The 27,863-nt window shown below is 39.0% G+C and overlaps 2 protein-coding genes across 2 annotated transcripts; one reads left to right on the top strand and one right to left on the bottom strand.

Moving 5' to 3' along the window:
• Positions 1-355: 355 nt before the first annotated feature.
• LOC143289080 (peptidyl-prolyl cis-trans isomerase NIMA-interacting 4-like) lies at positions 356-8,534 on the bottom strand. Its single transcript, XM_076597919.1, has 3 exons — positions 8,325-8,534; positions 3,882-4,001; positions 356-1,768 (listed from the first exon to the last, which is right to left on the bottom strand). Exons 1-3 carry the CDS (start codon positions 8,466-8,468, stop codon positions 1,610-1,612), a joined length of 423 nt encoding a protein of 140 aa, XP_076454034.1. The 5' UTR covers positions 8,469-8,534; the 3' UTR covers positions 356-1,609.
• Positions 8,535-8,644: 110 nt separating this feature from the next.
• On the top strand, positions 8,645-27,302 carry LOC143289343 (uncharacterized). The gene is made up of 7 exons (XM_076598344.1): positions 8,645-8,819; positions 14,133-14,431; positions 15,399-15,572; positions 15,901-15,996; positions 18,735-18,794; positions 20,767-20,862; positions 23,908-27,302. Exons 1-7 carry the CDS (start codon positions 8,780-8,782, stop codon positions 26,257-26,259), a joined length of 3,117 nt encoding a protein of 1,038 aa, XP_076454459.1. The 5' UTR covers positions 8,645-8,779; the 3' UTR covers positions 26,260-27,302.
• The last annotated feature ends 561 nt before the right edge of the window (positions 27,303-27,863 follow it).

The following is a 27,863-nucleotide window of genomic DNA, read 5'->3' as shown; positions in this document are numbered from 1 at the left end:
TTAGTACCCAAACCACCACTCAAGCTTTTGAGGAAGAGGTGGTGACTTGAACCAAGGAACTTCAGCTTTCTATTACTTAATTCAGGGTCAGCAGCTACCACTGGCTACCACTCCATATTGCACCATCCGTTCATGTGCATGTTGTGTTTTGGAGTCAGAAGCATTGCACAAACAAGTCCAAATGAAATCAGTTAACAAATCTAACAGTACCTATTTATGTAAATATATCACTCTGGGGGGTAATTTTTTACATAATTTTACAAGAATGATGATCGACATCAACAAACTGTACACATGCATACACATAGCACCCACGCACACACACACACACATGCACACACACACACATGAGAGCCTGAATATTTGTACATGTTTTAATCAGTCATTCAGTGCCAAGCAAAATCTACACTGAAAAAGACTGAACAATGCAAAGCATTCAATGTCAAGAAAATGTCATAAAACCAACCAACCAACAAACAAGAAATGAAATGATGTAAACATCTTTCCCGGAACAAAAAACCCCCAACAAATTAGAAATATAAAATCTTAGGAACATTAAAACATGTTGTCAGTGTTGTGTCTGTATGTCTACATATGTTTGTGTTTATAATTAGTTCCTACTTCAGCTGAACCCATGTTGTCCAAGACAATAAACCAGATAAAATGTGAACGACAGACTGTTCTGGGAAACAAAGCTATTGTGCAATATTTCACACAACACCAAAACATTCCATCAGGGAAACGTCATTTATTATTTAGTCTGACCATGAAATGGTGATTCAACACAGAAACACACACACACTCAATTCCTTTTGCACTTGTTCACACAATGTTTTCCAACAAAAATCTCCCTTATGTTATTCTCAGGCATTTCTTCTCAAACACACAGATCTGAAGATGAAAATAATTGAAGATACAGAAATGAATTTGTATGAAATGTATATTGTATTCAGTGCACGCTAAATGCTGGTCATACTTGTTCAAAGCATGTTGACATTGCACTATACTGTTGGTGTCCCCTAACTCATGACTTTCAATTTTATTGACTGAAATGCCACATTTGAACAACATAAAACATTTCTTGTTTTGCACCTTGAACCAGGCAAAACAAGAAATAAATAACTGTAATATTAAATTTCCATTTAGGATCAGCGTACGGAATGGTACAGAACTGATGAATGCCAAAGAGAAGTATGTGTTCTGCATATACTTTGATTTGCGGTTAAGTATGTGTAATTAAATTTGATTTTCATAGTATTTCATTCTTTTTGAATGAAATCCCAAATCAGGTTACTGATATATTACCCATATTTCTTTGAAGTGAATGCATTTTTTTTTCAGTGTCCACACTTTTCATTATAATCTCAGATTCCCATCTATGGATGAAAGCGTTTGCACATTTAAAAGCTTGCACATTTGAAAGTAGCTCATCTATGGTGGAGAATTAATCATTTAATGTCTATAAATGTGATGTACATAGTGATGTATGTTTGTGTACATATTTCTACTGGTGCGTTTTTTGAGAGAGAGAGTGTGTGTGTTTGTGTATCTGTGTGAGTGTGTGTCTGTGTGTGTGAGGTTTCCCCACCCGAACAGAAGTGAACAGCAGTCATTTCTTGGACTCCACCATGATGACATGGTAGCCATGGACAGTTTTGACTGGGGGGTCAGTGTAGACAGGATCATTGACGGTACTGTTCTGCAACTGGAAGGCTGCTTCTTGGAAAGGTCCCACCATGCTGCCTCTGGTCATCCAACCCAGGTCACCCTACCAACACACAGTTGAAAATCATCCGTCATAATGTCTATCATTCAAGTACATTTTGATCTATATACAATTACTGATCATTCTTGTTGAAATCATGAAGTCTGAACAGACATCAATGACAAGCATTTAAAGACACTTTGTTTTTTTAGCCCATGACTGCAATGAAACACAGGTGCTAATGCTGAGTTGACGTACACTGTATGCCCAAATACCAAACACTTTGATTGCTCAACATCACAGAAAGGTCATTCACAAGACCAGAAGAATTCACTTTCTTGATCTTTCCAGGTGGTTAATGGTACGTTTGTCTGTGTGCCTGTGTGTGTGCCTGTGTGTGTGTGTGTGTGTGTGTGTGTGTGTTTTTAGAACAAACTGATGGGAGTATGTTATGATCAAGTGTGTGTATGTGTATGGGCGCATGCATGTGTGCATTCATGTGTCTAAGATGCATTCTACTGTCCCTGTTCCCCTTCACGTGCACATGTTTTCAGACAAAGCACATGGGCATATATGTAAACACATGCAGAGCTGGTATACGTCTGCTGTGTGTGAGGCTGTGTGTGCAGGCTCTTGTATGTGTTGTTCGTATGCTAATGTTAAATTAAAATGAAAAATATTGCGGTGGGCTACAATGATATGCAGCCACCATCCAACCAGCTGATACAAATGTTTGATAGCTGAGCTCAAAGCCAAAATCTGCAACCATATATACAGACTTCTGACACCATGCGATGGGCACAATGGCCCAGTGGTTCAAGTGTTTGACTTTCAATTTGAGGGCCCCAAATTGGAATCTCAGAAATGGTGCTGGTGGGTATGTGGAGATTTTTCCTACCTCCCAGGTCAACATAATATCTGCAGACCTGCCAGTACCTGAACCCCCTTCGTGTGTGTACGTGCGCAGAAGATCAAATACGCAGATCCTGTAATCCATGTCAGCGTTCAGTGGGTTATGGAAACAATATACCCAGATGGCTGCCTACATGGCGGGGTGAATAAACAAAATGGCCATACACATAAAAATTTACATGTCTGTATATATATATATATATATATATATATATATATATATATATATATATATATATATATATATATATATATATGTGCGTGACTGGAACTTGACTGAATGACATGCGAAATTACTGATGAACGCTTAATGGCAGCTGTCAGTCGGCTCTACCCAGGTAGACAGCCTATTGTGCAAATGACTCCGTATTTGTAAAGCGCTTAAAGCTTGGTATCTGACCGAATATAGGCACTATACAGGTATCCATATCATTATCATCATATCAATTTGGCTAGGTGGTTTAAAAAAAAATTGGGGGGGGGGGAAGCATTTTTTCCTTTATATCTGTGTTCTTGGGTATACATAAAACAGGAGACTGACTGGGAACAAGATTGTATTATCTCATCTGTTTAAGCTGCACATGGGGAACTCACTCTCTACAGTCTCTTCTTCGTTTTTGGGCTGCAACTCCCACGTTCACTCGTGTACACGAGTGGGTTTTCAGTTTTACATGTATGATCGCTTTTACCCCGCCATGTAGGTAGCCATACTCTGTTTTTTGGGGTGGGGGGGATGCATTCTGGGTATGTTCTTGTTTATGTAACCAACCGAACGCTGACATAGATTACAGGATCTTTTATGTGCTCATTTGATCATGCGTATACACACAAAGGGGGTTCAGGCACAAGCAGGTCTGCACATATGTTTACCTGGGAGATTGGAAAAATCTCTACCATTTACCCACCAGGCGCCATATCGAGATTTAAACCCAGGACCCTCAGACTGAAAGTCCAATGCTTTAAACACTTGGCCACAGCGCCTGTCTCTACAATCTAAGATCGACAAGACATTGAATGTAACTACTGTCCTCTAGCCCAGTTTAGTAAATCACTACAAAATGTCAAGACAATTATTTGAAAACTGTAAAAAACATGAGAATATATTCAGATCAGCGTAACATATAATGCATATGTCACACAAACCATATGCATACATTGCAGTACATCCATTGTCTTCTCATTCTATGGCAACAGTAGTACTGACAGCATATGACGACAAGAATGTTTCGATAAAGTGAAGGAAAACACCACCACATAAACTCACCCCTGAGCGTGCTTTGTCTTCACTGTATTGGGCAGCAACTTCATTGAACTTCATTCCACTTTTCAGCTTCTCAATTGCTTCCAGAGCTTTTGACTGTTTTTCACACAATATGTGGCGAACCTGGTATAAATGTAAAATAAATACATGTAAAAGAATTCTCTGCCAGAAATGTGCAAAACACAATTCTAATCTAAGCAAAACATAAAACACTGTTTAGAACCATTATAAACATTATCACACGGATTATTATGTAAACAATAAATATCATTATTTACAATTACAGAGCAGTTGCATGAGCCATTGCAACTAGGCTCTTGCTAGTTGCTGTAAACTGACACCTGCACCAGTGCAACTGAAACAAGAAAAGCTTTTTGTCATACTTATCATTATTTATTCAATTCACTGAGCCCTATGTGTGACCAAGCGCTATGCTTGCTCCAATATTTGCCTCACGCACAAGCTGTATTAGCTTGCCTCATGCACAAGCTGTATTAGCAGACGACAGTTTTCCCTCCTAACCAGCGCACAGGATTGTGTGAGTCTCAGCTGGCCACGCTCGCAGCTGAAAATAACAGCCTGCGACGTCAGCTGCAGTCACCCATGCCAGCACACGGCCCACATCCTCCAAAACCAGCAATTCATCCTCAACGCTGTGCTGCTGACCGTACCCCACACCCTCCACACTGTGTCTGGTGTGAGAGGCCCGGTCACACCGAGAACCAGTGTCGCCACAAGCGACGCTACAAGGCCAGGCGACTGAATGCTGACCACCAGCCTGCAGCTCCAGCCCACAACCAGTGTGTCGCTCCTACACACACTGAGCAACCTGGTCCAACGCCATCTGCACCAGCTCCAAACCAGAGACACAGGAGACGCAGACGACGGAGGTGCCACAGCACCACACCTGACGCTGTGGTCCCACGTGTGTCCCCACCTGAACTCAGCCCCGCACCACAGAGGTCCAGCTAACAACCACCCTCAGTCACGCCAACTCACCCGGTCCCACTGCACCACCAGGGCGACAAAGTGACTGACACTGACACTGACAGTGACAGTGGTTTGTGGCTGACCAGGTCCCTGCCAAGACCAAGGACATCAACCCTGCGAATTGCACCAGAGCCGCCTCCACTACCACCAGATCCTGCACCTAGGCACTCCACACGATTGGCATCCAGGGCACCACTGACTGTGTGAAGAGACTGGTGAAGAAATATACAGCCAGAACAGTGACACTGCAAAAAACACTCGTGTTTCTTTTTTTTTTCATTCTCGTTGAACTGAGGCAATGCTGATTTTGTTTTTCATGTTCCTGTTCATGCTTTAATTTTGTTTTCATTTCAGATATTTCTGCACAAATTCATGTTTTATGTTTTTTTTCTTATTCTTCTTGCTTAGTTAACCTGTGATCTAGCTTGTCACAAGGTCTTAGCAATGCAAAGTATGTTCATAATCTATGCTATTATACATGTATGCTATTCTACATGTGCGTCTGACAGTGATAAGATAGATAGATTGATAGGCACACAAATGAATGCATTCAAACTTCATAGTGTATTTCACCAAATTGGGACCCCTTCTCTATATCAAACTCTTCAAAGTTAAGTTAGGATGCATTCGACTAAGTCCAAACTCTTAACTTAACCTGGCTAATGCCGCTTTGAATATAGAAGTAGGGTATTGTTCCTAAGAATGTTGCAGTCATTTCACATTCGCTTAGCTATCAGTTATCAGCAAAATTATCTCCCTTACCTGCCCGATAATTCTTGTTTGATGCCCAGCTAAGTCTGCTCACAAGAGTTACTTTTAATTAACCATCGCGGATGATGGATTTCAAAAGATGGGGGGAGGTGTGACCAAGCGCTATGCTTGCTCCAATATTTGCCTCACGCACAAGCTAGCTGTATTAGCTTGCCTCATGCACAAGCTGTATTAGCTGACGACAGTTTTCCCTCCTAACCCGCGCACAGGATTGTGTGACGTCACTCCGCTTACATCATTTTGTCCTGGCCAGACCACCTGCTCGGCCAGTGTTGCATCGCGGTACATCACTGGCTGAGAGCAAACTTGTGTTTCTGTTCCACTGTAATTAATTAATACCTCTTTTGTCAGATCAGTAAACTACAAGTATTATATACTGGCAGAATCGTCGCAATTCCATCTTTAAGTCTGTTCCATTTATGTTTGCCTACGTTACACTGATTTAACGCAGTTTGTAATTTTCAGCGACGAGCTCGTTAAAACTGACCCTGTTCAGGTGACTTAAATTAAGATTATAAATTCATCTTAAATAACCAACACTTCATTTTATACTCATTATAAAGTAGGTGTTGAGCTCTTTCTTTTGCAACTTATCCGACGTAAATCGGTTCAGGAATCATTTAGAAATCTGTCACTGAACACCTTTAAACAAACACAATTGTCATCAGATTCTCCGTGATTAGTGACGATCTGCTCGCAAGCACACGTGACGGACTTTGCGGTCCACTAAACTTGCATAAATTGGCACAGTGAATGATGAGTGGTCATTTCATACCTGGTCAGTCATCTGACCAGAGCCTGCTCTCTCTCTCTCTCTCTCTCTCTCTTGCTGCATCGAGCAGTGTGTTGTGTTGTGTTGTGTGTGCCCCCACAACGGCTGACACCTCGCTACGTATTGCTGTAAGTACTAGTGTGTAGAATGTGTTGATTTGTAAATTGTATTGTTCAACACAGTACTTGTGTTCATATGAGTATGTTCAGTTAATTCTTTGTTCAGTTATTGCTTTGACATGTTAGCCACAGCTCTGCTATGATTAGAAAATCGCCATGTCGTCATATGCTTGGGCAGTGTTCCATTTGATTCTTCTTAACGTCACAGTCAGTGACGTCTCTGGACACTAATAGTTTGTTCCAGAATATTCTAGTGGGTGCATGTGATGCGTTCTTTCTCATTTGCTATCACTGATGAAGGTTACAGTGTTTCACTGATTCTCAGTACTCTAAGATTTGTGCAGTATTCTGCTGTTATGATTACAAGATAATGTTTGATTAATATCAGTTATTGGTTAAAACCACCTGATATGTATCAGTCTGATAACTGTAATTTAGTTGTCATGCTCTCTCCTATACAGCTTACTCCAGTATAGTGCAACATGATAAACTGATTCATTTGAGTTACTTTGACACAGTATAAGCTTTATCTAATCTATACTGCCGGTGTACTTTCACCAAGTCAGCATAGCTTCAGTCACTTTAACTGCACCATTTAAATGTATTAGGAATGTCATTTGATGTCAGTGTTTGGTCTTCACACATATGCAAAACCCGAGTGACAGTCTTTACATGTAATATGTATACATGTGCTTTACTGTTCACTTGTGCCGATATGTTGTGCTTATGACATTTGTTTATGTCATTCCAGGCACTGTCTTCTTCTCATTGTCTTCTTCTCAATGTCTTCTTCTCATTATTTCTTCTCTTAGTTCTAGTCTTCTATTCTTTATTTCTTCTCCTTTAGTTTATAACTATTGTAAATAAAACAATAGAAAAACCCATTTGTGACTGGCCTCTATATGTTCCTGGCCTGTGCGTGGGATCTTGTCTATCCTTTCATTCAGTCAATCATTTAGTTAAGTCTTTTGTGCCGTACCCTATTAGAACCACTCGGGACACGGCTACATATGCATAACCATCGTTATTATTATCATCATCATTACTGCCATGCAGTTTTATGGCTTTGTCTCATTCAGAGGAACAGCACTTTTCTGTTGTTTAAAACTATACAGCATGGTCTGAATTGTAGTTTTCTCAAATCATGGTTTGATTTTTCAGTTTTCTGAAGACAAACTCTGAAACTGGCAGATATATATTTTTTTTCTCACTTGCTGTTCTTATTTTCCTGATGTAGGAGTTATTTGGTATAAATTTCATTAAAACGGTGTGATTTTAAACAGTCCCCTCCCCCCACCCCCTCTCTCTCCTCCAGTCTCACACACAAACAAATGGGTAATGAGACTGGTACAGTAGCAGTAGTACTCAACATAATAACTGATAAGACAACACCATACACCATGTCACACTGAGGCCAACTGGTCAAACTATTCAAAGCTTATCAGTCTGTAAAAGGTTTACTCTGATTAGTCTGTTTATCTGCCTCTTCCCACCCACCCTACTTTTTCTTTTATCCACTATTGAAATCATCGTGTAGTGTGTGTGCCTGTGGGATGGCGTTTTTGTGCATGTACACACGCGCAAGTGTGTGTTCATATCTGCAATTTGTAGTATTGCGTTGGTACACTGTACACACACACAGCGGGTTTTTATGTGTTGCGATATGTTATCATGCACTATTAGTATTATAATTCATGTGTATGCGTTTCATGTGACGCGATTTGGCCAATTACTTGGGGAGATTGCCCTGTTAGAAAGAGAGTCGATATCTGGCTTGATCTGATGTGAACCTACCTTGACTGCAGTTCCACCTTTAGCTGATTTTCCCGAGGAACTGTCTCCCCCTCCTTCAGCTCCCTTCGCCTTTCCGCCACCTTTTCCACCACCACCTTTTCCACCTCCTCCCCCCTTTGCTCCTCCTTTGTTTTTTGGTGGCATCTCTGATTTTAAACTCGAGCCGTCACTTGTCAACAAGCACTGTGCCAAACTTTTGTGCAATGCACGTTGCCGGAAACGGAAAGTAACTAGCATCGAAAGTAGGTCAAATGTATTCCCACGGAGCTTTCAATTGGTCGACACAGACAGAGTGGACCAATGGTCTTACAGATTTGTTATTTACCAATGTGCCCAAGTCTGTGTTGATTTTTAACATGGCGGCAATCTGAGGGTCTGTGTGTTGCTGTTTGTGTGGGTTTCCGTGCAGTACACAGATGAGATCATAAGTTTCGGTTTTTAATCAGTGAGACAGCATGGCAGACAGTGAACATTATGGGCCAGCTCTTCCACCAGGTATTTATGACCAGTTCGCATGCTGAAAATGTGAAATATCCACGAGGTTAAAGCCCTCGTAGTGATTATAATGTTCTTGCAATCATTTTGATTCATTATCATTTTTAATTTTTTTTAAAGAAATCACCGTTCTTTTATTTTTTGATGAAAAACGGTGACTGCAAACCTGTTGGAAATCATTTATTTGGGCATAATGTATGATCTACGTATGACTTTTATTATGCAGTTGGAATTTATTAATCAATGAGACAGACAGTGGACAGAAAAAGACGATTTCTGCATTTCTTGATGTGTGTGCATGTGTTCTCAGATTGTGTAAAATTTATGGAGCATGCATTTATCACATTCAGACTTTTTTTCAATGAGCAATAAATGGAATCTGAGGCGAATGATTCTGGAGCTTTATGAAACGATGGCTCAACACCAGGTTTGTCAACGTCCAGCAGTAGAATACAAGCATACTGTGTCTCATCTTCATAGTTAATTGCTTCTTGGACAGTGAAACAGAGAATATATTGGCACAGTTCAGAAAGGGCCTCCTTAATCATCTCATGGCCAACTTAGTTAAAGATATTGAAAAAGAAAATCAATGCATGCACAAATGCAGATTATATTGGCTTGCTAAAAAAAAAAAAAAAGAGAAGAAGAAAAATAGAAATGAAAAACAAAAAGTAAACACAACATGTGTTTGGCTGTTGTGCTTTTTTACCGTTAAACTCAATGGCTTAAACAAGTTAAAGCCATTGTTGTGGTAACAATTGCCATTATAGCTGACATACACTATATGATAACATATCACGATATTGTTGAGCTCATGCAGTCATGGTGTAATAAAAATGCCAAGTGTGGTATAAAAATTCTGTGTGAATCATTTTTGATAAAAGAAAACAAGTTAGTAAAGGAGGAATATGTTAAAAAAACAAAAAACAACAAAAAACAAACCCACAAGAATATAAACTTAGATTAAAAGAAAGAGGAAAATCTTTTTTTTTTCAGTTTTCACTTGTATAATTGTCATGTATGAGTTGACAGTATTGTCTGTCCTTTCTATCATACTATTTTCTGATTTTGTGTTTCTATTTCTAATCACCTTTTTTTCCCTGTTTATTTCCTTTTAATTTTTTTTCTGTCATATGACTCATTATTTTCTTTTCTCTTTCGTTACTAATTTACTGGGGTTTTTTTCTTCTTCTTCTTTAATTTGCCCCCACCCCTACCCTTCCATTCTTTCTTAACAATTCCCTCTTTCTTTCTTTTCCTTCTTTTGATTATTGGTTTCTTTTTCCTATCAATTTTGTATAAACTTGTCAGCCTGTAGTATCTATTAGATACAATTATTTGCTGTTTCAAGTGGTTTTTTGTTGTTTATTGTTGTTGTTTTTTTGTTTGTTTGTTTTGTTTTGTTTGCTTTTTGCCGTTCTTTTCATCTTAATTTAATTTCTTTCTCTGTACTCATTTACTTTTCTTTTTCATCTATCTTTTAGTTTCAGTTGTTTTTTTTGTTTTTTTTTTTGTTTTGTTTTGTTTATAATACAGATTTCTTCTCTCCCCCCCCCCCCAACCCCCCCTCTGTTTTTTCTCTCACCGCCTCATGTTTTCTTTCTTTCTCTGTACCTTTCAGTTATTTATTTGTTCTTTTTTTAAATTTTCTCATTCTTTTTCTTGTTGTTATCAGTATTATCATTTAGCTCTTTCATTCATTGTTTCTTTCTTTCATTTATTCCTTCATTTGCTTTCTTTCATTCCCCCCCCCCCCCCCATTACAACTTTGTTTTTGTCCTTTTCAATCTTTTGCTCTATTTCTTGTTTTGTTCTTTACTCTCCTCAATTTTCTTTCTTTCTTCATTTTTTTTCATTTGTTTTTATATTTGATTTTCTTTTTTCTATTAGATTTCAATCCTTTCTTATTTGTGCCTTTCTTTTTAAATTTCCACCCTTTGTTTTTCTTTGACATTTTCCTCCTTGTTTTTCTCCTCTTTCTTTCTTTGTCATTTTGGGGTCTTTAATAGTTTCATTTGTTTGTTTCTTTATTTTAAGCCACTGAGTTGTGTTTCTAAATTATTACCTTTTACTTAGTTTTTCTTCTGAACTTCTTTCTTTTTCTCGCTCTTGCATCTGCTTTCTTTCTGTGCACCTCTTTTTTGTTTGGGTGTATTACATCATTTTAGTTAGGAATTTATTTAGTCATACTCATACAATGATACATTTGCCGTTCTTTCATTTTTCTGTTTTGTTTTCTCATTTCATGTTTTTGTCTCATTCTTTAACTCACTCTTTCTTCCCCCAAGCTCTCTTTATTTAATTCACTCGTGTGTAAACAAAGTGAGTTTGTGTATTCATCAGCCATGATCTGGTCACAGTTGTGGTGTATCTATTTCTTTGTGTGCGTGTGTATAATGTGTGTGTCTGTGCCCAATCTTTATATATTGATATTTCCTTGGTGAGATTGGTGAAATGTTGATTTTAAATTTATTACTAATATTAGGAGCCAAGATCGGTAAAATAGTAGAAAGTAGTCTGTTTCAAACTTTTACATTGACATTTTCTTGGCAGTTGAAATATTGTTACTTTTTTTTATTTTATATATTCATATGTGGATTACTTGTGTTCCACAAACCGAGACAGTTTGTATAGAAATGTAACAGACGATTGAAGGATGAAGGGCTGTGGTTATGCTTATTGTGCACCCATGGCAACATTTTGCATCCAGGCAGATGCAAGACTATGACATGTGACTGACTGAGCTACAATTGATAATGTTGATTTTTTTCCTCATGACTTCATTCTTGGGTGCTTTCTTTCTCTTAAAATCTATTCATTTATTTATTCATTTATTTATTATGATTGTCTTGAAGTGAGTTGATGCTTTTTATTTGAGGTCAGTTGTTTTGCTGCAACTCCTGCATGCATTTGTTGCATAGAAATGTTTAAGTTTTGTGCAAAAAGTTTGATTTAGTCACTAATTTTCAACAAGTGGAACAAATGTGATTTTTAAAGATGTTTGAAAGTTTTAGGCCTTTTCAATACTTTTTTCCTGCATAGGCGCTCAGCAGCATGAGCCTCAATGGAAACTTCCTCTTTTTAAAACAGTGAAACTGAGAGCCATACTATATCCTGGCACAATGAAAGCCAAGAACAAAAGTGCATTTTCAATAACTGTATGATAGTTAAGGCTGGGTGATTATTTAAAATGGCATTTGGTATTACTATGAGCCTCATACAGAAAATAACAAAACAGTTAACTAAGGATGTTGCTGGAAATTAAGGAAAAGAGAAATTAAGAAAAAGAGAAATTTTACAAGTACCGTACTGTCACTTCAGGTGAGACAAATTCATGGCACACAGCCCATTGCTTGAAATGGTTGGAGCTGTGTGCTTGTCTTTTAGTAATCTTACCAAGAAGACTGGCAAGAGAAACAGTACAGCTGTAGAGATGTTGACATTGGTGTAAAGTAGCGATGCTGTGTACCTCATGACTCTCATTGCTGGCATTCCACTTTGAGTGCAACTTTTCAAAAAAATTTTTTTTTAGGATTGTCTGTTCTAAACTGCCAGCATATTTACAAGATGACTTTTACTGCTTAGCAGAAGGACTTTATACCAAAATACAATTACTAAAGGTATTGACAGGTCTTGCATTTCTGCATCATAGTGTAGAATTACTAGAAACGTAATCATGAAAATGGGGACTGTCCGTCATAGTGTAGAAACATAATCATGAAAATGGGAACAGTCCCTTGGCAGTTCTTATTTCTTTAAAATGGCCTGCTTCAACTTGCTGACAGTTGTTGTCATAGTTGATTCAGGTGGGAACTGCTGTTTCCACAACACACCAAACTCTAACACGGATTTTAGGATCTTTAACTTGCATACATATTTTTTTCTGTTCGCAATTTTTGCATATGTAGAATGTAGACACAAGCAGGTCAGTACATCTGTTGACCTGTGAGATCAGAAAAAAACATCTGCCATTCACCTCTGGAAGGTGCAGGAATCACACCCAGGGCCCTCAGATTGAAAGCTAATGCTCAAACCACTTTGATATTGGCACTTATTGTTTGGCACTTGATTGATTGAAGTCTGATAGCTTTGTGATTGCTATTCACTTTGCCCCATCTAAACAGCAAGACTGGAGTAATACAAGAAATATATGCCAAATATGTTCTTGTATAGAGGGAAGAAGATAAACAATTGAGATGTGGATGTCTCCTTTCATTATTATAATATTTTTAGTTATACCACCGACTGCTAGTGTTCTTGATCAGCAATTAAAGATAATCTGATGAGAGGGACTTAGGGAGCGTTCTAAAGAAATATCCATCCATGTCTGACTCAGTTATTAACCCTTATTCAGACAGAAATCACTGCACATTACTGATTTGTTGTTTTTGTCTATCTGTTATTTATAGAAAATTTCACAATGTTTTGTTTCTTTATGTGAGTTTATCACATACCAGACTACCATAGTACCAGAATAGTGTAATGGCATTGAACTGGGTTGAACTGTTGGAAACATTTCATATAGATGATTTGGGAGTTTCCAGCAGCCACAAGCTTGTCAATGGGTGTGAATTTGACCCTTGTTTTTAGAGATTAGCTGGATGTTTTTTGGTGACATTGTGATGATGTTTTGTGGGTGACAGTTTGTGTACTCAGCTATCAGAGTGCCATACTGGAATCACTGACATCACTTTCACTTAGTTTCAGTATGATTTTTTTCAATTTACATCACTTTGGTTGAGCACTTGGAGAACTAGATTTTTGTTTGTTTGTTTGTTTTGTTTTTGTCTAAAAAAACGAAGAAAAAAAAGACTAAAATGAGCAGAACCTGTATCGTCGTCAGTAAACCTGGATCATCGTCAAACTGGTTGTATTAGTGTACTTAGTGCAGTGTTAAAATGAATTATTTGTCCAGTATAGTAAAAAGTGTACTAATAGATCTAGATAAGGGAGAAAATAAAAAGGAAGTTATCACATAATGTATACGACAACATGCACACACACAACACTCACATGCTCTTCCCACACATATTTATATTGATAGATCGAATTTCACTTTTGAGTTAGATCACTTTGAGGATGTTCAGAGGATTTGTTTGTGCTTTGTTACAAGCCAGTCTACTGTATCAAGCAAGTGCCACTGAAGAGGTTTACTTTAGACAGTCCCAGACTCTTACATTGCTTACATACTGTATAATTTAAGATAATACGTCTTTTTGCCCAAAACAGATGTTTTGAACATGTTTAGATAACTTGAAACTTTTTTTTGATGAGAAAATATCCTTTCATTATGGTTTTGTCTTTTCCCAAAAGCTGCTCAGACAAGAGGGACAAGCACCATAGCTATAGGACCAGCACTGCCTCCAGGTTTTCTAAGACATGAGTCGTCCAGTTCACCTCAGCAGAGTGAGGCAAAGGATGAGAGCACCCCCACCATGGTGTCTGTGAGTGTGGGGTCAGGGTCAACACAGACAGAAGAAGCCAGCACCAGTGAGGAAATGGCAGTGATTGGCCCCATGATCTCCGAGATGAGCCATGGAGATGAGGTGGTTCAGGCTGCTGAAGAGTTTGAACGACGTTCACGTAGAATGAAGGAACATCTCACTGTAAAGGTAATTCATGAAATGTCTGTCACTTTCAGTTGTGCACTGTGGGTTTGAGTTTATTCAGTAAAAGCAGCATGGATGCACACTTAGCAGTGAAAAAGACACGTGAATGTTACAGTCCTGGTGTGCTTGGCTTTTATAAATATGCTTTTATTTCCCACTGTTAAGTTGATGTCTGTCAAGTGACTGGATATTTTTCATTTTAACTCTACTTGCATTGTTCTCTTTCAGGCTGAATGAAGTTAACTATGCTGTGGTCTTATCAGTTAATATTTGTTTTATGAAATTGTGAATTATGAATTCTTCATTTTCCACTTTAAAGTACCCATCAACAGTAAGGTTTAAAGACTTTTTCCTTCCTGGTTTGTCTTCTAAGGTTAATATTATCATTGTCTTATGAATTTTTCACTTTTCTTTCTGACTTTACTCTTTCAGGAGGAAGTCAGCAATGATGATATGATGTAGTTTTTTTTTCTGATATATCTGGTTACCATTTTCATGCTAAAAGGAGCTTTGGTCAGAAATGATGGTTCCTGAACCTATCATTGGTATGAAATATTGCAAAAGAAAAGGCTGATCTTTGGCAGAAGCTGTTTCAGTGATTTTCACCTTCTATCACTCGGCTCCAGTTTCTGTCTGTGAAAACTTCTCAAAATATGTCAACCTCAGATTTATGAAGGAAATGTTTTGGTTTAGACTTCAGTTTCATATTAGATCAGACTGTTCCTTGTACTGTTGTAGCTGCAGTTGCGACATAATTACCTTTTGTCATATTACTCATATAAGTATGAAATAGTTTTGACCTTAGGTGAAAATAGTGGGAAACATTCTGGCAGTGAATTAATTTCTTTCATGATTTCTGTTCTCTCCACATCCCACTCTGAGACCCCCAAAATGTTGAAGTGTAATTTTGAGGCTGAAGCGTAGTTGCACAGGTAACATCACTTTCTGTTTTATTCACTTCTGTTTTCAGGCTGAAGCAGAGCCAGGTCCCAGCAAAAGGGAAGAGTGGATGACAGAATTACCTCCCGAGATGGGCAAAAACATGGGCCTCACCGCCAGACATTTCAGTAAGGGGACTGGGCCAGAGAGTAAAGATCGCTCTGACTGGACAGATACACCAGCTGACAAACTGAAGAAAGAGAAGGTAAGATTGTGGTCATACTGCACAGGGTCTGCTGTTGCCAGTGTTGGTTAGTGTGCATGTGTTGTGTGTATCTGTGTGTGTGTGTGTGTGTGTGTTCTGATTGGAATTATTTATGATCTTCATTGTGTATATGTATGATTCTTTTATTCTCTTTTTTTTTTCTCATCATTATTCCTTACTGGAGCACAAGCGAGTCTTGAAGGCCTTGCCTCTCGTTTAATTTTACAATCTATTTGATCAGCACAGACGTCTCTTTTAGCCTCTTCTAACCACACACATAATTACTGATCATGATAAGTGATTGGCGATGTCCGATGATCTGTTGCAGGAAGGAAAGAGCAAGAAGAGAAAACGAGATGAAGTGGACAAGAACCCAGCCAAGCTGAGAGATGAGCAGCTGCAACAGCAGATTGAGGAATACAATGTAAGTGACTGCACAGAGAAGACTCAGTTTAATCCTCTGTGTGTGCGTGTGTGTGTGTGTGTGTGTATGTTGTGCTGTTGTTAGGTTGGCTGTGTCTTCTTTTCATGTCCTGTCCAGTCAGTGTCACCTTGCCTTGCTTTTTGCTGATGGTCATCCAGTCACACTGTGACAGGTTTCACAATGTTGCTGTGTTGAAACTGCGTCTGTGAATGTGACTTGTGTGACAGATTGCGCAGCCTCTGCTTCTTGTGTTGTGGCAAACAATTTCTGTTGTGTAGGTGATCAAGACATTAAGCTGTCTGGTTCAATTTGTCAGTTTATTTTGACTTTTCTGTGGACATTTTGAATGAAGAGGATAGTGTTAGACAATTTTTGTGCATGGTTATACAGGTGTGCAGAACGGGATATCCACAAATAAGACTGGGGCATTAAATGGCAAAATCCTGGGTAATCTAAAACAAAACATGAAAACAGTTAAGTCTTGAGTTGACATAGATTTTGATTCACTGACTGTTACAAAAGAAATGGACAAACTTGTCAACATTTAAAAACTGAGAGACAATAGAAGGCTTAAGTATTCTTGAACTGTAAAATTTAATTATTTTAGTTTAAACATCTGTTTCAGTTTTACAAAGATGTTGGCTTTTGTTTTGTCAGTTCTTCCACAACCTTTATTTTATATTTTGACTGGAGTATGATGTTGAATTTATTTGTATTACCCAGCAATTTATTGGAACATATAAATCTGCTTCAAAACGGATTTTATCATGGAACATCAAGGCCTTGTAACCGCTCTTTTTGGAGTGTAGCCTGCAAGTGTAATGCCAAGCTTCAGAATTCTACGCTGTTTGACTCACACACATAAAAACAACAACAAAATCCATGTTATGCTGAAGCACCAGAAATCCAGCAGTGATGATTAATAATGATAAAATAGATTTTAAAAAAAACCCAAAGACAAGGCCTTCAAGACTCACTTGTGATACACTTTAAAAAAAAAAAATCCAAGCTTTTTATGTATTGAGTATAATGCATTTACTGTTATATTTATATTTTTTATATTTTCTAAACTTGGCACTTTGATCTGATATTCGACCCAACAAAAGATCTGTCATTATTATCATTTTTTGTTCAAACAGGAACTTCTTTTGCTAAGCATGGAAGTTTTGTTTATTGCAAACGTTTTGGTGCAGACAGTAAAACAAGGGAAATTACTCTGCTGGGGGACTTAGTTTGCTTTAAACTGATCTTTCTCATCTTAAACATTACATTTTGAAATTATACTCAAAACATAAAAAGCTTGGATTTTTTAAAAAAGTGCATCACAAGTGAGTCTTGAAGGCCTTGCCTCTCTTGTTTCAAAATGTAATGTTTAAGATGAGAAAGATCAGTTTAAAGCAAATTAAGTCCCCTAGCATTAATTGAGAGTAATTTCCCTTTTTTACTATCTGCACCAAAAACGTTTGCAAAATAAATAAAACTTCCATGCTTAGCAAAAGAAGTTCCTGTTTGAACAAAAAAATGATAATTATGACTGCTCTTGTTGTTGGGTCGAATATCAAATCAAAGTGCCAAGTTTAGAGAATACAAAAAATATAAATATAACAGTAAATGCAGTTTGCATATAATTAGGCTTCATTTTTTAATTTTTTGTGCCCATCCCAGAGGTGCAATATTGTTTTAAACAAGATGACTAAAAAGAACTGAATTTTTCCTATTTTTATGCCTAATTTGGTGTCGACTGACAAAGTATTTGCAGAGAAAATGTCAATGTTAAAGTTTACCACGGACACACACACACACACACACACACACACACACAGACAACCGAACACCGGGTTAAAACATAGACTCACTTTGTTTACACAAGTGAGTCAAAAATCAAGAGTGAACTGGTAAGAAGTGGGATGATTAGTCACTGACGTTAGTGGCACGTAATTATCAGCTGGTTTAAGTTTTAGTTTTATCGGTCTGAATCAGTTGGCATGGATCCGGTTTTCATTTTTACTAAAGTCTTCAGTTCTTGAGATCACCGTTGTCTGATCCACTTCACTTGGCTCCATCCCCCCAAAAAGGTTATTTTTTTCAGTTTAGGTAATGAAATTTTAAGAACAGGTTAGTAATACACTGAGTTAAAAGGCGTCAAAGCATAAAATTTCCTACTTTCATATTTCAGCTGTTCTCAGTACTTTGCTTTTTGAGTAGTTTTTTTTTACAATAATGAGATTCATTGTCATGAAAAAATATGCTTTGGAGACACATGTATACATAAATAATTTTAATAATCTGTTCTGATTGGTGGCTTTCGACACAGGAACTGGCCAAAAGTACTATCATTAGCTTATAACATCGTTGTGGTGTGACATACATTCTCAGTCAGGGTGGTTAGGGTGGAGAGAATTAAACATTTTGAGCTTAGCTCTTCATCAGCGGTATGGTTGGGTATACAAGTTGGAACTGGTTAGGATGACATGTCACTATTGAAATGATGTGATGACAGTGTGTTGTATAGTCCTTTCAAACTTACATTTTCAACTTGCAACCGCAGTCCACACCATTGACAAAGAGCTTAACTTGAAAGGTCAGATGCCTCTCCTCAGGATTCTTCATTCCTCCATTTACAAGGTTGAGTGTTTTTTATTTGATTTTTTCTTTCGGAAAACAATAGGGTAATGCCAACATAGGCATCTTTTTTTGTATGTACTTTTAGCCAGCCAGGTACCATTTTTGTGTTTCAGAAAAAGAAACGTCCAGAATCACTTATGGAAATGCATCAAAAAGCTAAGAAGAAAAAGAAGGTAAGTGGCTTTTATTGTTCACCAAAAAATGTTGCTTTTTGTGCTTTTTTCCCCCCCTTTTGCTTGAATAGGTATTGCACATTTGTGACTTGTGTGTTTACTGTTGTAAGATGTTTTGTGGTGTGTTTTAGGTTGATTTTAGTCCGTGTAAAGACTGCATCCTGTGGTGTCACTTTGTTGCGTGCATGCATTGTGTTGTGATTTTTTTTATTGGCTAAATGTGTTGATTGGTTCTGAATTTTGCTGGTTTTTGATTTGTGAGTTTAACTTGTGCATTTGAATTTCAGGTGATATAAATTTGCTTCCCTTTTAAAGGTGAATTTGATAGAGTGAAATGACTGAAATAACCAGGTACCCAGCAGACAAGTCACTAAACTTGGCTCTCTTTCTCACTGTATTTTGAACAAATGTCTCTTGGAGCATCACAGATTATCAGGATGACGTTTAATTAGGGCAGCTGTCTTGCATTTATACTCAACCTTGCTTCATTTTGTTGAAACAGATTGTTAGTGCTTTTCATATTACTTTCTCCATTTCAAGTGTTTTGTTTTGTTTTTTAATTGTGTGTGTGTAGATCTGTTTAATGTGCTGGTCAAGATTCCGTCTCGTTGAAGGATTTGGCAGTTGGTTGGTTACTATTTCCCTCCAAGACATGTTCAGGATCCAAGTTTCACTGCCACAGAGAGAAGTAATCAGTGTGCAGGGCTAAACCTAGGATTTTAGTATGTACAGTAAGCTTCTTTGAACATACGTTATACATCCAGGCAGAGCAGTTGAGCTTTCTTGATGCTCCTGTTGTGCTCTTTTGAGAATGGAAAGGTTTTTAAGATGGTAGATCTTGTTCACACAGTCCTGGACAGGTAGATCTCATTCACGTAGTCATGGACAGTCTCCAGTTCATTGACAAGGACTGTGACGGATGGAGTTTAATCCAGGTTCTGGTCCATCACTTGTGTCTGTTTGAGGGTGATGGCAAGTCTGAAATACATGTGTACCTTACTGAAGCAGTTCATGGGTCACAAGAGGTCCTTTGTTGTGTGAGTGGTAAGAGCAGTATACATGTGCCACTTTACTGAACTTTAGTCCTTGAGAGTCTGGGAAGTTTGAAAAGCATTCTGTCTGATTTAGAAAAGAACTCACTGGTCTCAGCAGCCAGCCTTGAAAATAAATAAATAGATAAATAAATAAAAGAAGAAGTAAAAGCATGCTTAAAATGACAGTGGAGAAGGTTTCACTGTCAGAATAAAAATGCAGCCCTCCTTCACACCTGCAGTCAGATGCCTGTGATTTGAAGCCGTGATGAATGATTCTTCTTCTTCTTCTGCATTCAGGGACTGCAGCTCCCATTGCTCACTCATATCATTGTATGTGTTTTTATACCACAGCCCTTTTCTTTTTTTTTTTCTTTTTTTTTTTTTTTTTTGCAGGGGAAGCGCTCATGTTGAATATGTTCACATTCCTGTAACCCTTGGAACTTTGACATGGATTTCAGGATTCTTTTGTGCATAATTGATCATCTGCTTGAGTACACAAGAAGATTGTTTTGGCACTAGCAGGTCTGCACATGTTTTGACCTGGGAATGCATACTGGGGAGGGGGGGATACAGATATATATATATATATATATATATATATATATATATATATATATATATATATATATATATATATATATATATATATATATCGACTGTAATCCAGCAGATGCTAACCAACAGTCTAACCATTTTGCCACTGTGCCTGTCATCATGAATGATGTTTTCCTTGTGGACTGACAACTGGTCCGTAGTTTGAATAAGCAGGCAGTTTGGACCCATGTCCAGAACAGGCCATTCCTGCTGATCAGATCGAGAGCATGTGTGAGGTCAACAAAGTTCAATATTGAGTGGCTTTTTGTTTTTTCTCCACACTTCTATTACAGTTGCCTGAAGAGTAAAGCCATGGGGGTGAATCAAACACCACACTGATTCAGTGGCTAGATTCTTTTGGCAAGAGTTTGGGTGATTCTTTTGACATCACAGATGAAGCTCTGCTCAACAGCATTGAGGATGGAAATGCTTCAGCAATTGTCAGTCAGATGTTATTTTTATACTGACTTTTCAAGTCTGTAATTTTACTGGCTTTAAAGTTCCTGGTAATGTTCACCCTCTGTTTTGTTTTCATGCACATTGCATCAAGGTGTTGTTGGATTGGATGTCTATGTTTTTGTTTACATTTGCATGAAATATTTGGGGTTTTATAACAATTTTTCTTCTGTTTGAATAAATGTGCATTTCATTTTTCTCATGCTGAAATAGTAACATCCCTCTGTGCCAGATTGGTTGTTGTATTGGAATGGGTAGCAGCTATATTTCAGTTCTTTAGATTTTATATTTATTTGAATGTCAACAGTGGGCATTTGTGAAAGGCTTTATATGATTTTAATAAAATCCATTGGCCTTGGGAAGGAGCCTAACTTGATAGGATCAGCTGAACAGGCTGCAGAACTACATTTGTGGTGTGCATGCTTCCTATTATTACAGAGCCTTATTGACTTCACTTGGTTTGATCTTTTACATTACTAAAGCTTTCCAGTTTGGTATGATTTATCTTTTGATTTGTCAATTACAAACTAAAAGGATGGATTAAAATAGAAATGGATCAACGAAGATGGATTTTGCTGTGGAAACTGACACAGACTATGGTGAAAAACATGTATGTAAATGTTTAATTTCTAAGATTTAATGTTAAGGGTTATCTATAAAACCATACTGAAATCAGTTCATTCCTGATTTCAGACACAAGTTTTATCACCAGCTTTTCAAAATATGAGGTGAAACATACTTGTCACTTTTACATAAATGAAAGTTTAAGATGTTTCAGATGTGTGCTACACTGTGTGTCTTTGACTGATTTAGACAAGCTGACAGTAGGCTGTTTGGATCAGTTTCCCAGCTTAAGTCACAGTTCAGTGGGACGGCCCATTGCATATTTGATTATCCACATTTATCAACACTTATTTGTATATTTTTGTGTGCAAAGCATGGTTGTATGTTTAGATAAGTGTATGTTTTCTTTTAAGTGTTTGTTGATATGAAATTTCAATAAAGTGTTGTCCTTGGTGCGATGTGATTTTTATTCTATAACATTTGGGTAATGCCTGGTGCTGAGCTCTTTTGACAAAACAGGAATACAGGTGGTCAGCTGAGTGTGTTGTTTTAGTGTAGATTACTTTAACAGTTGATATCATGTCAGTTGCTTTGTCAGGAAGCAGTGTGGATATCCCTCCTTTTTTTTGTCACTGGCTGAAGATTTGGAGCAAAAGGATCAGTTCGATGTGAATCTGTCAGGATAAAGCAGATTCCTATTGGTCTTCATGTTTCTATGAGCCGCAGACCATTATTGCTTCGAAAACAACACTGTTCTTTCTTGGAATTGAAGAGAAAAATATTTATTGTGTAAGTATATTTGTAGAACACAATTGTATACATAAATGAAAGTTTTGTAAAAGGATGTGTATGTTATACATGTATTGATGATGTTGGGGATTGTGTTGTATTAGTGACTGCTTGGTAAGAACAATACCATGAAATAGTTGACATTTGTTTGTCCAGTTATGCTGTCAGATGTCAGAGCAAACTAACTGCATAGTCTGACATTGAATGTTGACCACCATTTCTATCTCTCTTGCTCTCAGCCCCCACTCCTGCTCTTTGGCCCTTCTTTACCCCTCTGTCTGAAGAGTCAGTGTAGAACCTCTTGACGAGTATGGTCTACTTGTGACTCAGCTGTCCACAATTTCTAGTATGGTCAAGGAGTAGATCAATTCCATACCTTCTCAGAGTCCCATTATTTCCAAAGTAACCTTGTTTCGGTTTTTGGACAAGAACAAGAAGCAACAACCAAAGGGGGTATTGCTCCAGGTGAACTCACTCTTTGTCACTTTAACAAAATAGCACTTTTTATGATAATGAATAACCAATGATATGGATGAAGGGAGAAGATACATGACCATATTATTTGGGCTACAAGGCAGGTAAGACTATGGAGTACAAACACCCCGTTCCCCCCAAAAAATCTGTCTGATACATAAGTGCTTTGTTCTGTAAAGTGCATAAAATCTACAGCAAAATAAAATATACCACAACCTGATATTGAGTCAAAGTTCATGGGGTACAGTGCTTAAAAAGAAACAGGAAGGAATATGTGTTCAAAAGTTGTAAAAGGGAAAGTATAATTCTCAGTGTGCAGTATCAGTGTAGAAGTCATCAGTGCCACAGTTGGGTTTATGTCATTCCTCCTCTGATGCTGAGAAGTCCACAGAAAACTTATCCTCACAGTTGGTATTGGTAAGACATGGCAAGTAGTTCTCTGAGTCTGAGAGAGTGCACAGGTATCTTTTCAAAATCACCTCTGATCCCAAAAGGTTGAACTGCTTTCAGGGAAGGCTTGTATTAAAGATGTTTATCAGTTATTGATTTTTTCCTTCTATTTTCCAACAAGTATTTTACCAGTTCATGGCAGCAGCTATAAAAATTGCTTTCACTCTTGATGTCATCTTCAGTTCAGTACCATGCATTGAATTGGAAAACAAGCCATGGCTTTGCATAGACTGATGTGCATTCAGGGTGATTGATGTTTTGACATGGACTGTGACTCTCTCTGAGTCTGATTTCAGACGTGTAATATACGAATCTTAATCATTCTGATGGGTGTCAAAACTAGTTAAACCATAAATATGTACCTGTGGATTATAAGATGACACTGTCAGCAATTGAGAAAAGAATGTATTTCCCTGCAGCCCAGAGTATATTTTTATCAATTGCATTTTAATAATAATTGATTGAAGCACATTTTTTGTTTATTTGCATTGCTGTGTTCTCATTGAATCTCTTTGATGTGAAAGATCACATTTGAAGTGGATGTAAGTTGATAATGATTGTAGGATGTGTAAGAGATATTAAAAAAAAAAAGAAGTGTGCACGATTTAAAGCATATGCCTTTAATGGAGTTAAAGATTACAGTCCAAACAGAAGCAAAATACAAGTGATGAGTTATAAGAGTGACTGATCAGTATGCATCATTGGGTCAGTGTGTGTGGTGGGGAATAATGAAATCCTTTCTGACTTTTCAGAGCCCTAACCCCAACCAGAACGCTGCCGCTGACTCCACTCAGCCTCAGAGTTGTGCTCCACCCCAGCCAGCATCCTCCCCACAGCAGGCCCAGACACAAACCATCCAGACGTTGACCCCGCAGCAACAGCAGCAACTCCAGCAGCAGCAGATGGTTACAGCCAGTGGGGAGCAGCTGCAGTACATGCAGCTGACAGACGACATTCGGGACAGTCTGGACATTCTGTCCCCAGAACAGAAAAGCTCAGAGTACTACAGCGGAGAGTTTCAGAGTGGCGAGTTCAGTGAGGCCAAGCCGTTGGCCGACTTGCTGTTGAGCCAGAACATGGTGGGCTACAACCAGGATGGGACGCTGCTGTCCCAGGGGGGCACGGTGCTGGGAACCAGTCAGATGATCGCCCAGGCCTACAACCAGGCCCAGCAACTGTCCACTACCTCCCTCAGTCAGCATCAGCTGCTGGCGTCAGGCCTGGCAGGTCAGGTGGGGGGACAGATGGGCATCACCATCATCCCTGCCCCTGCGCAGGACGGGCAGACCACTCTGCAGGATGCGCAGACAGCCGTCATAACGGATGAGTCGCAAGCCGCCGGTACTATCCAGACCATCAATGGAACGACCTACACGGGCAACATGGTGGGGTCCTCCCAGGCAGCAGGAAGCTCCTCTATCTCAGCGTTTTCCCTGGGACAGAATGTGATCATCGCTTCCCCAGGAACCCCGCAGCAGGCAGGGAACTTCATCTTCACCTCCACAGGACAGGTGGCCAGTGGTATGGGTCAGAACATTGTCATCGCTGCCCCAGGACAGCAAGGAGGCTACATTGTCAAACAGGAGACACAGGAAGAGCTGGCGCAGACCTTAGTGCTGGCTTCCCAGAATCCTCAGTCAGCGCTGGGCCCAAATGTCATCATGACGCCTTCTTCCACACCTCAGTCGGCCACTCTGAGTGATGGCACCAGCGTGGTGTTGACTCATCCCCCACCTTCTGCCACCCCCACCTCAGAGAGCCAGGCTGCAGGAAAGGCAGTGACTGTGACATCCAAGGCAGTCATGGGGGGCATCCCTGCACCAGGAGCCACAATCCAAACCCAGGGTGGCATGCAGTCCATGTCCCTGGTGTTGCCACCAGGCAGTTTCTTACCCCAGCTGCAGAGTGTCAGTACATCCAGTGCAAGTTCCACATCTCCTGGCTTAGTGCAGCTTGGCGTCAAGTTGGACAAGATGATGATCATGATGCAGGATACCGTGCGAGCCATTGCAGAAACCAACAAGCATTTGGATCGCATTGAAGCTCAGGTTGCCACCAACCCATCCCCAAACAAGTCCAAGAAAAGCAAGAGCTCCTCCACTTCAGCCTCCTCTACCACCATGGCAACTTCAGCAGCATCGTCATCAATGTCCACCTCTACTCCTTCAGCTAGCCCGGGTCCTTCCAAGAATGAACTGAAAGCAGCATTAGCTGATTACCTCACCATCACGGACTTCAACAACAAGGATGAACTGAAGCGTGAAGAGTCCTCCTCTGACCTCTTCATTCCTGTTGGCACAGTCAGCTTGCCCATTCAGGAAGACCCCAGTCCCAGTGGTGAGACTGCCACCTCCACTGTCTCTGAAGTGGCTGACCAGAACATGCTGGTGCTGGACAGTGCAGCCACTGTCCCCATTGAGACGGCCACTGAAGTGGCCCGGACGGACGTCGCTGCCCCAGACAGTCAGAGCGGGATTGCTGTCACCATCTACGACACAGAAGGTGCCACTTATGAGCTGGGTCCTGACAGCAGCAAGGACAACCCTGGTGCACGCTTCACAACCGTGTCTCAGAATCCCAAGACGGTCATTGTTGACCCCAAGTTCTGGGAAATGTTGGTTGAGGACTTCCAGAAAAACATGACCTCCAAGCAGATAATGTCAGCTCTGGCCAACATTCGCCGCCCTTTGGTTCGGAACATGGGCAACAATGAGATCAGCATCTGCTCCTCTGTGCTGAAGGAAGCGGAGGAGGCTTGTCAGGGCAGGAGGGAGAGGCTAGCCAAGGAACTGGTCTTCAGAATCTTCACCCTTGGGGAAGTCTACGATCGAAATGTCTCTGGAGTCTTTTACATCAAAGGCAAGAAGATGGAGAACAAGCACAAGGCTTTGGATCCCGCTAAAATGTCTGCCATCCGATTCCTGGTGATGCGGTACCCACCCTCAGTGTTGGACAACCCTCGCCTGGAGAAGCTGGTTTGGAAAAACTGTGTTGATCGCATTAACGATGCACTTCGTCGCATTTACAACTGGATCCACAAACTGGTTGACATCAACTCCATTGTTGACAAGCTGCCGAATCACAGTGTTCTGCAAAGTTCATAAGTATTTTCCATCCAACTCACAGTCATCAGAACTTTTCAGTCCAGTTTACTGTGACAAATCAGAAAAAAGTCAGCATTTTTGACTCACATGTCATGTATTGTGCAATATTTACAAGGTTGTTTTTTCTGCATGCTTGTTAATAATGTGGCAAACGAAGAAAGGGAGCAAATGGCAGATTTATCAGATTTAGTGAAATGTTGACAGATTTACTTACACACTGTGTAAACTGTAGGATGTTCAGCAGTTGCAGCATATTTCAGATTAACACTGTGTAGTTAAATGTTAGATCACAATCATAACTGGTTGTTTTAATGTGACAAGGGTGGATGTGGCCAGATGAGGCCCACTGACTGACCTGGCTTGTATTCGGATTGAGTTTGGTCAGCAGACTTTCAGCATCATGCCGATAGTTTACAAACAGGGGGTTCCATGTATTTTATTTCTGCCATATTTCACTGTCTTCACGTTTAGCCGATGCTGTTTTTTTTAGGTATTTGTCCACAATGTCATATCTTGCAGCTAGAGTACTAAATGTTTGAGGTCATTGAGTGCTGTAGGTTCTGACCTTAAGGGCATCAGCCAATAGGTTGTGAGTGCTGTATGTGCAAGGCTTGGTGACAGTTTCCTGCAGTCAAGTACTGCTCAAGCTTATGGACTGCTTGCTGGGAATTTGCATCAGGAAGGTGAATGCTGGTGTTGAGGGATATATTTGGGGAACATTTTCACTGGAAAGAAAATCTGTTACCTGTACATGGAACATTTTGATTTTGATGGTAACATTGGAAAGTGGAAGAACTCATACTTGTAACTGGCATACTACGGACATTGACTGTACTACATTAAATGGGCATTTAAAAATCAAAGCTGTTTTCTTGATCTCATTGTTCAAATGAGACAGATGATCCTGGTTAACCTTAATGTGCAATAGATTTTTTGTTGCTCATGTTTTTCTTAATTTATTGACCTAACTTTCTCATGTCTTGCATTTTTGAACTTTCCTGTCTGCCAGTTTTAGAGGAAAGAAAAGACAGTTGTGCATTAAATTTCTGAAGCTGATACTTTGTATAGTGCCATATTTGTGTTTTCAGAAATTCAAACAGATATTGTTGATAATTTTCTCTCATCCTTTTTTTTTAGCTACTTTTTCCCTTTTTTTCTCATAATGTGTTCATGTTGAAGTGATTAGCACTGATTTTTTTTTTTTCACATACCGGTTGTTCAGATGGTTGGTCTGTTTTACTTTATGAAAAACTGTGTGTCCAGTTTTAACCAATTTGGAAACACACTCCGACCTCATCTCCATTTTTGTGGATAAATAAAGCAAGAAATCAGTGGCAGAAAATGGTCCGCTTTGTTCAGATTAAAAACAAATCTGACTATATACAAATTACAATGTAGAACTAAGCTGATGTAAAAAAACAAAACAAAAAAGTAATAAAAAGATTTTTATATGCAAAACAGAATGTAGATCCTGTAACCTAATGTGTTTTGATTTTATATCCTCCTGCTTCCCAGGAATTATGACAGAATAGAACTGATGAATATGGTGATGTGTATGTTAAGCTGTTACAGTGTGAAATCTAGATTGGCATATTCTCATGTAA

The sequence above is a fragment of the Babylonia areolata genome, chromosome 13 (genome assembly GCF_041734735.1).
Source record: "Babylonia areolata isolate BAREFJ2019XMU chromosome 13, ASM4173473v1, whole genome shotgun sequence".
In the NCBI taxonomy this organism is placed as follows: domain Eukaryota; kingdom Metazoa; phylum Mollusca; class Gastropoda; order Neogastropoda; family Buccinidae; genus Babylonia; species Babylonia areolata.
This window is presented reverse-complemented; position numbering and strand designations above follow the sequence as displayed.

Bases quoted from the DNA above. Each gene is read 5' to 3' on its own strand.
- LOC143289343 (XM_076598344.1), top strand. From the start codon at position 8,780: ATGGCAGACAGTGAACATTATGGGCCAGCTCTTCCACCAG. The intron at 8,820-14,132 runs GTATTTATGACC...TTTTCCCAAAAG, and splicing joins TGGGCCAGCTCTTCCACCAG to CTGCTCAGACAAGAGGGACA. The intron at 15,997-18,734 runs GTAAGTGACTGC...TTTGTGTTTCAG, and splicing joins AGCAGATTGAGGAATACAAT to AAAAAGAAACGTCCAGAATC.
- LOC143289080 (XM_076597919.1), bottom strand. From the start codon at position 8,468: ATGCCACCAAAAAACAAAGGAGGAGCAAAGGGGGGAGGAGGTGGAAAA. The intron at 4,002-8,324 runs GTAGGTTCACAT...CATTTATACCAG, and splicing joins AAGGTGGAACTGCAGTCAAG to GTTCGCCACATATTGTGTGA. The intron at 1,769-3,881 runs GTGAGTTTATGT...GTGTGTTGGTAG, and splicing joins AAGACAAAGCACGCTCAGGG to GGTGACCTGGGTTGGATGAC.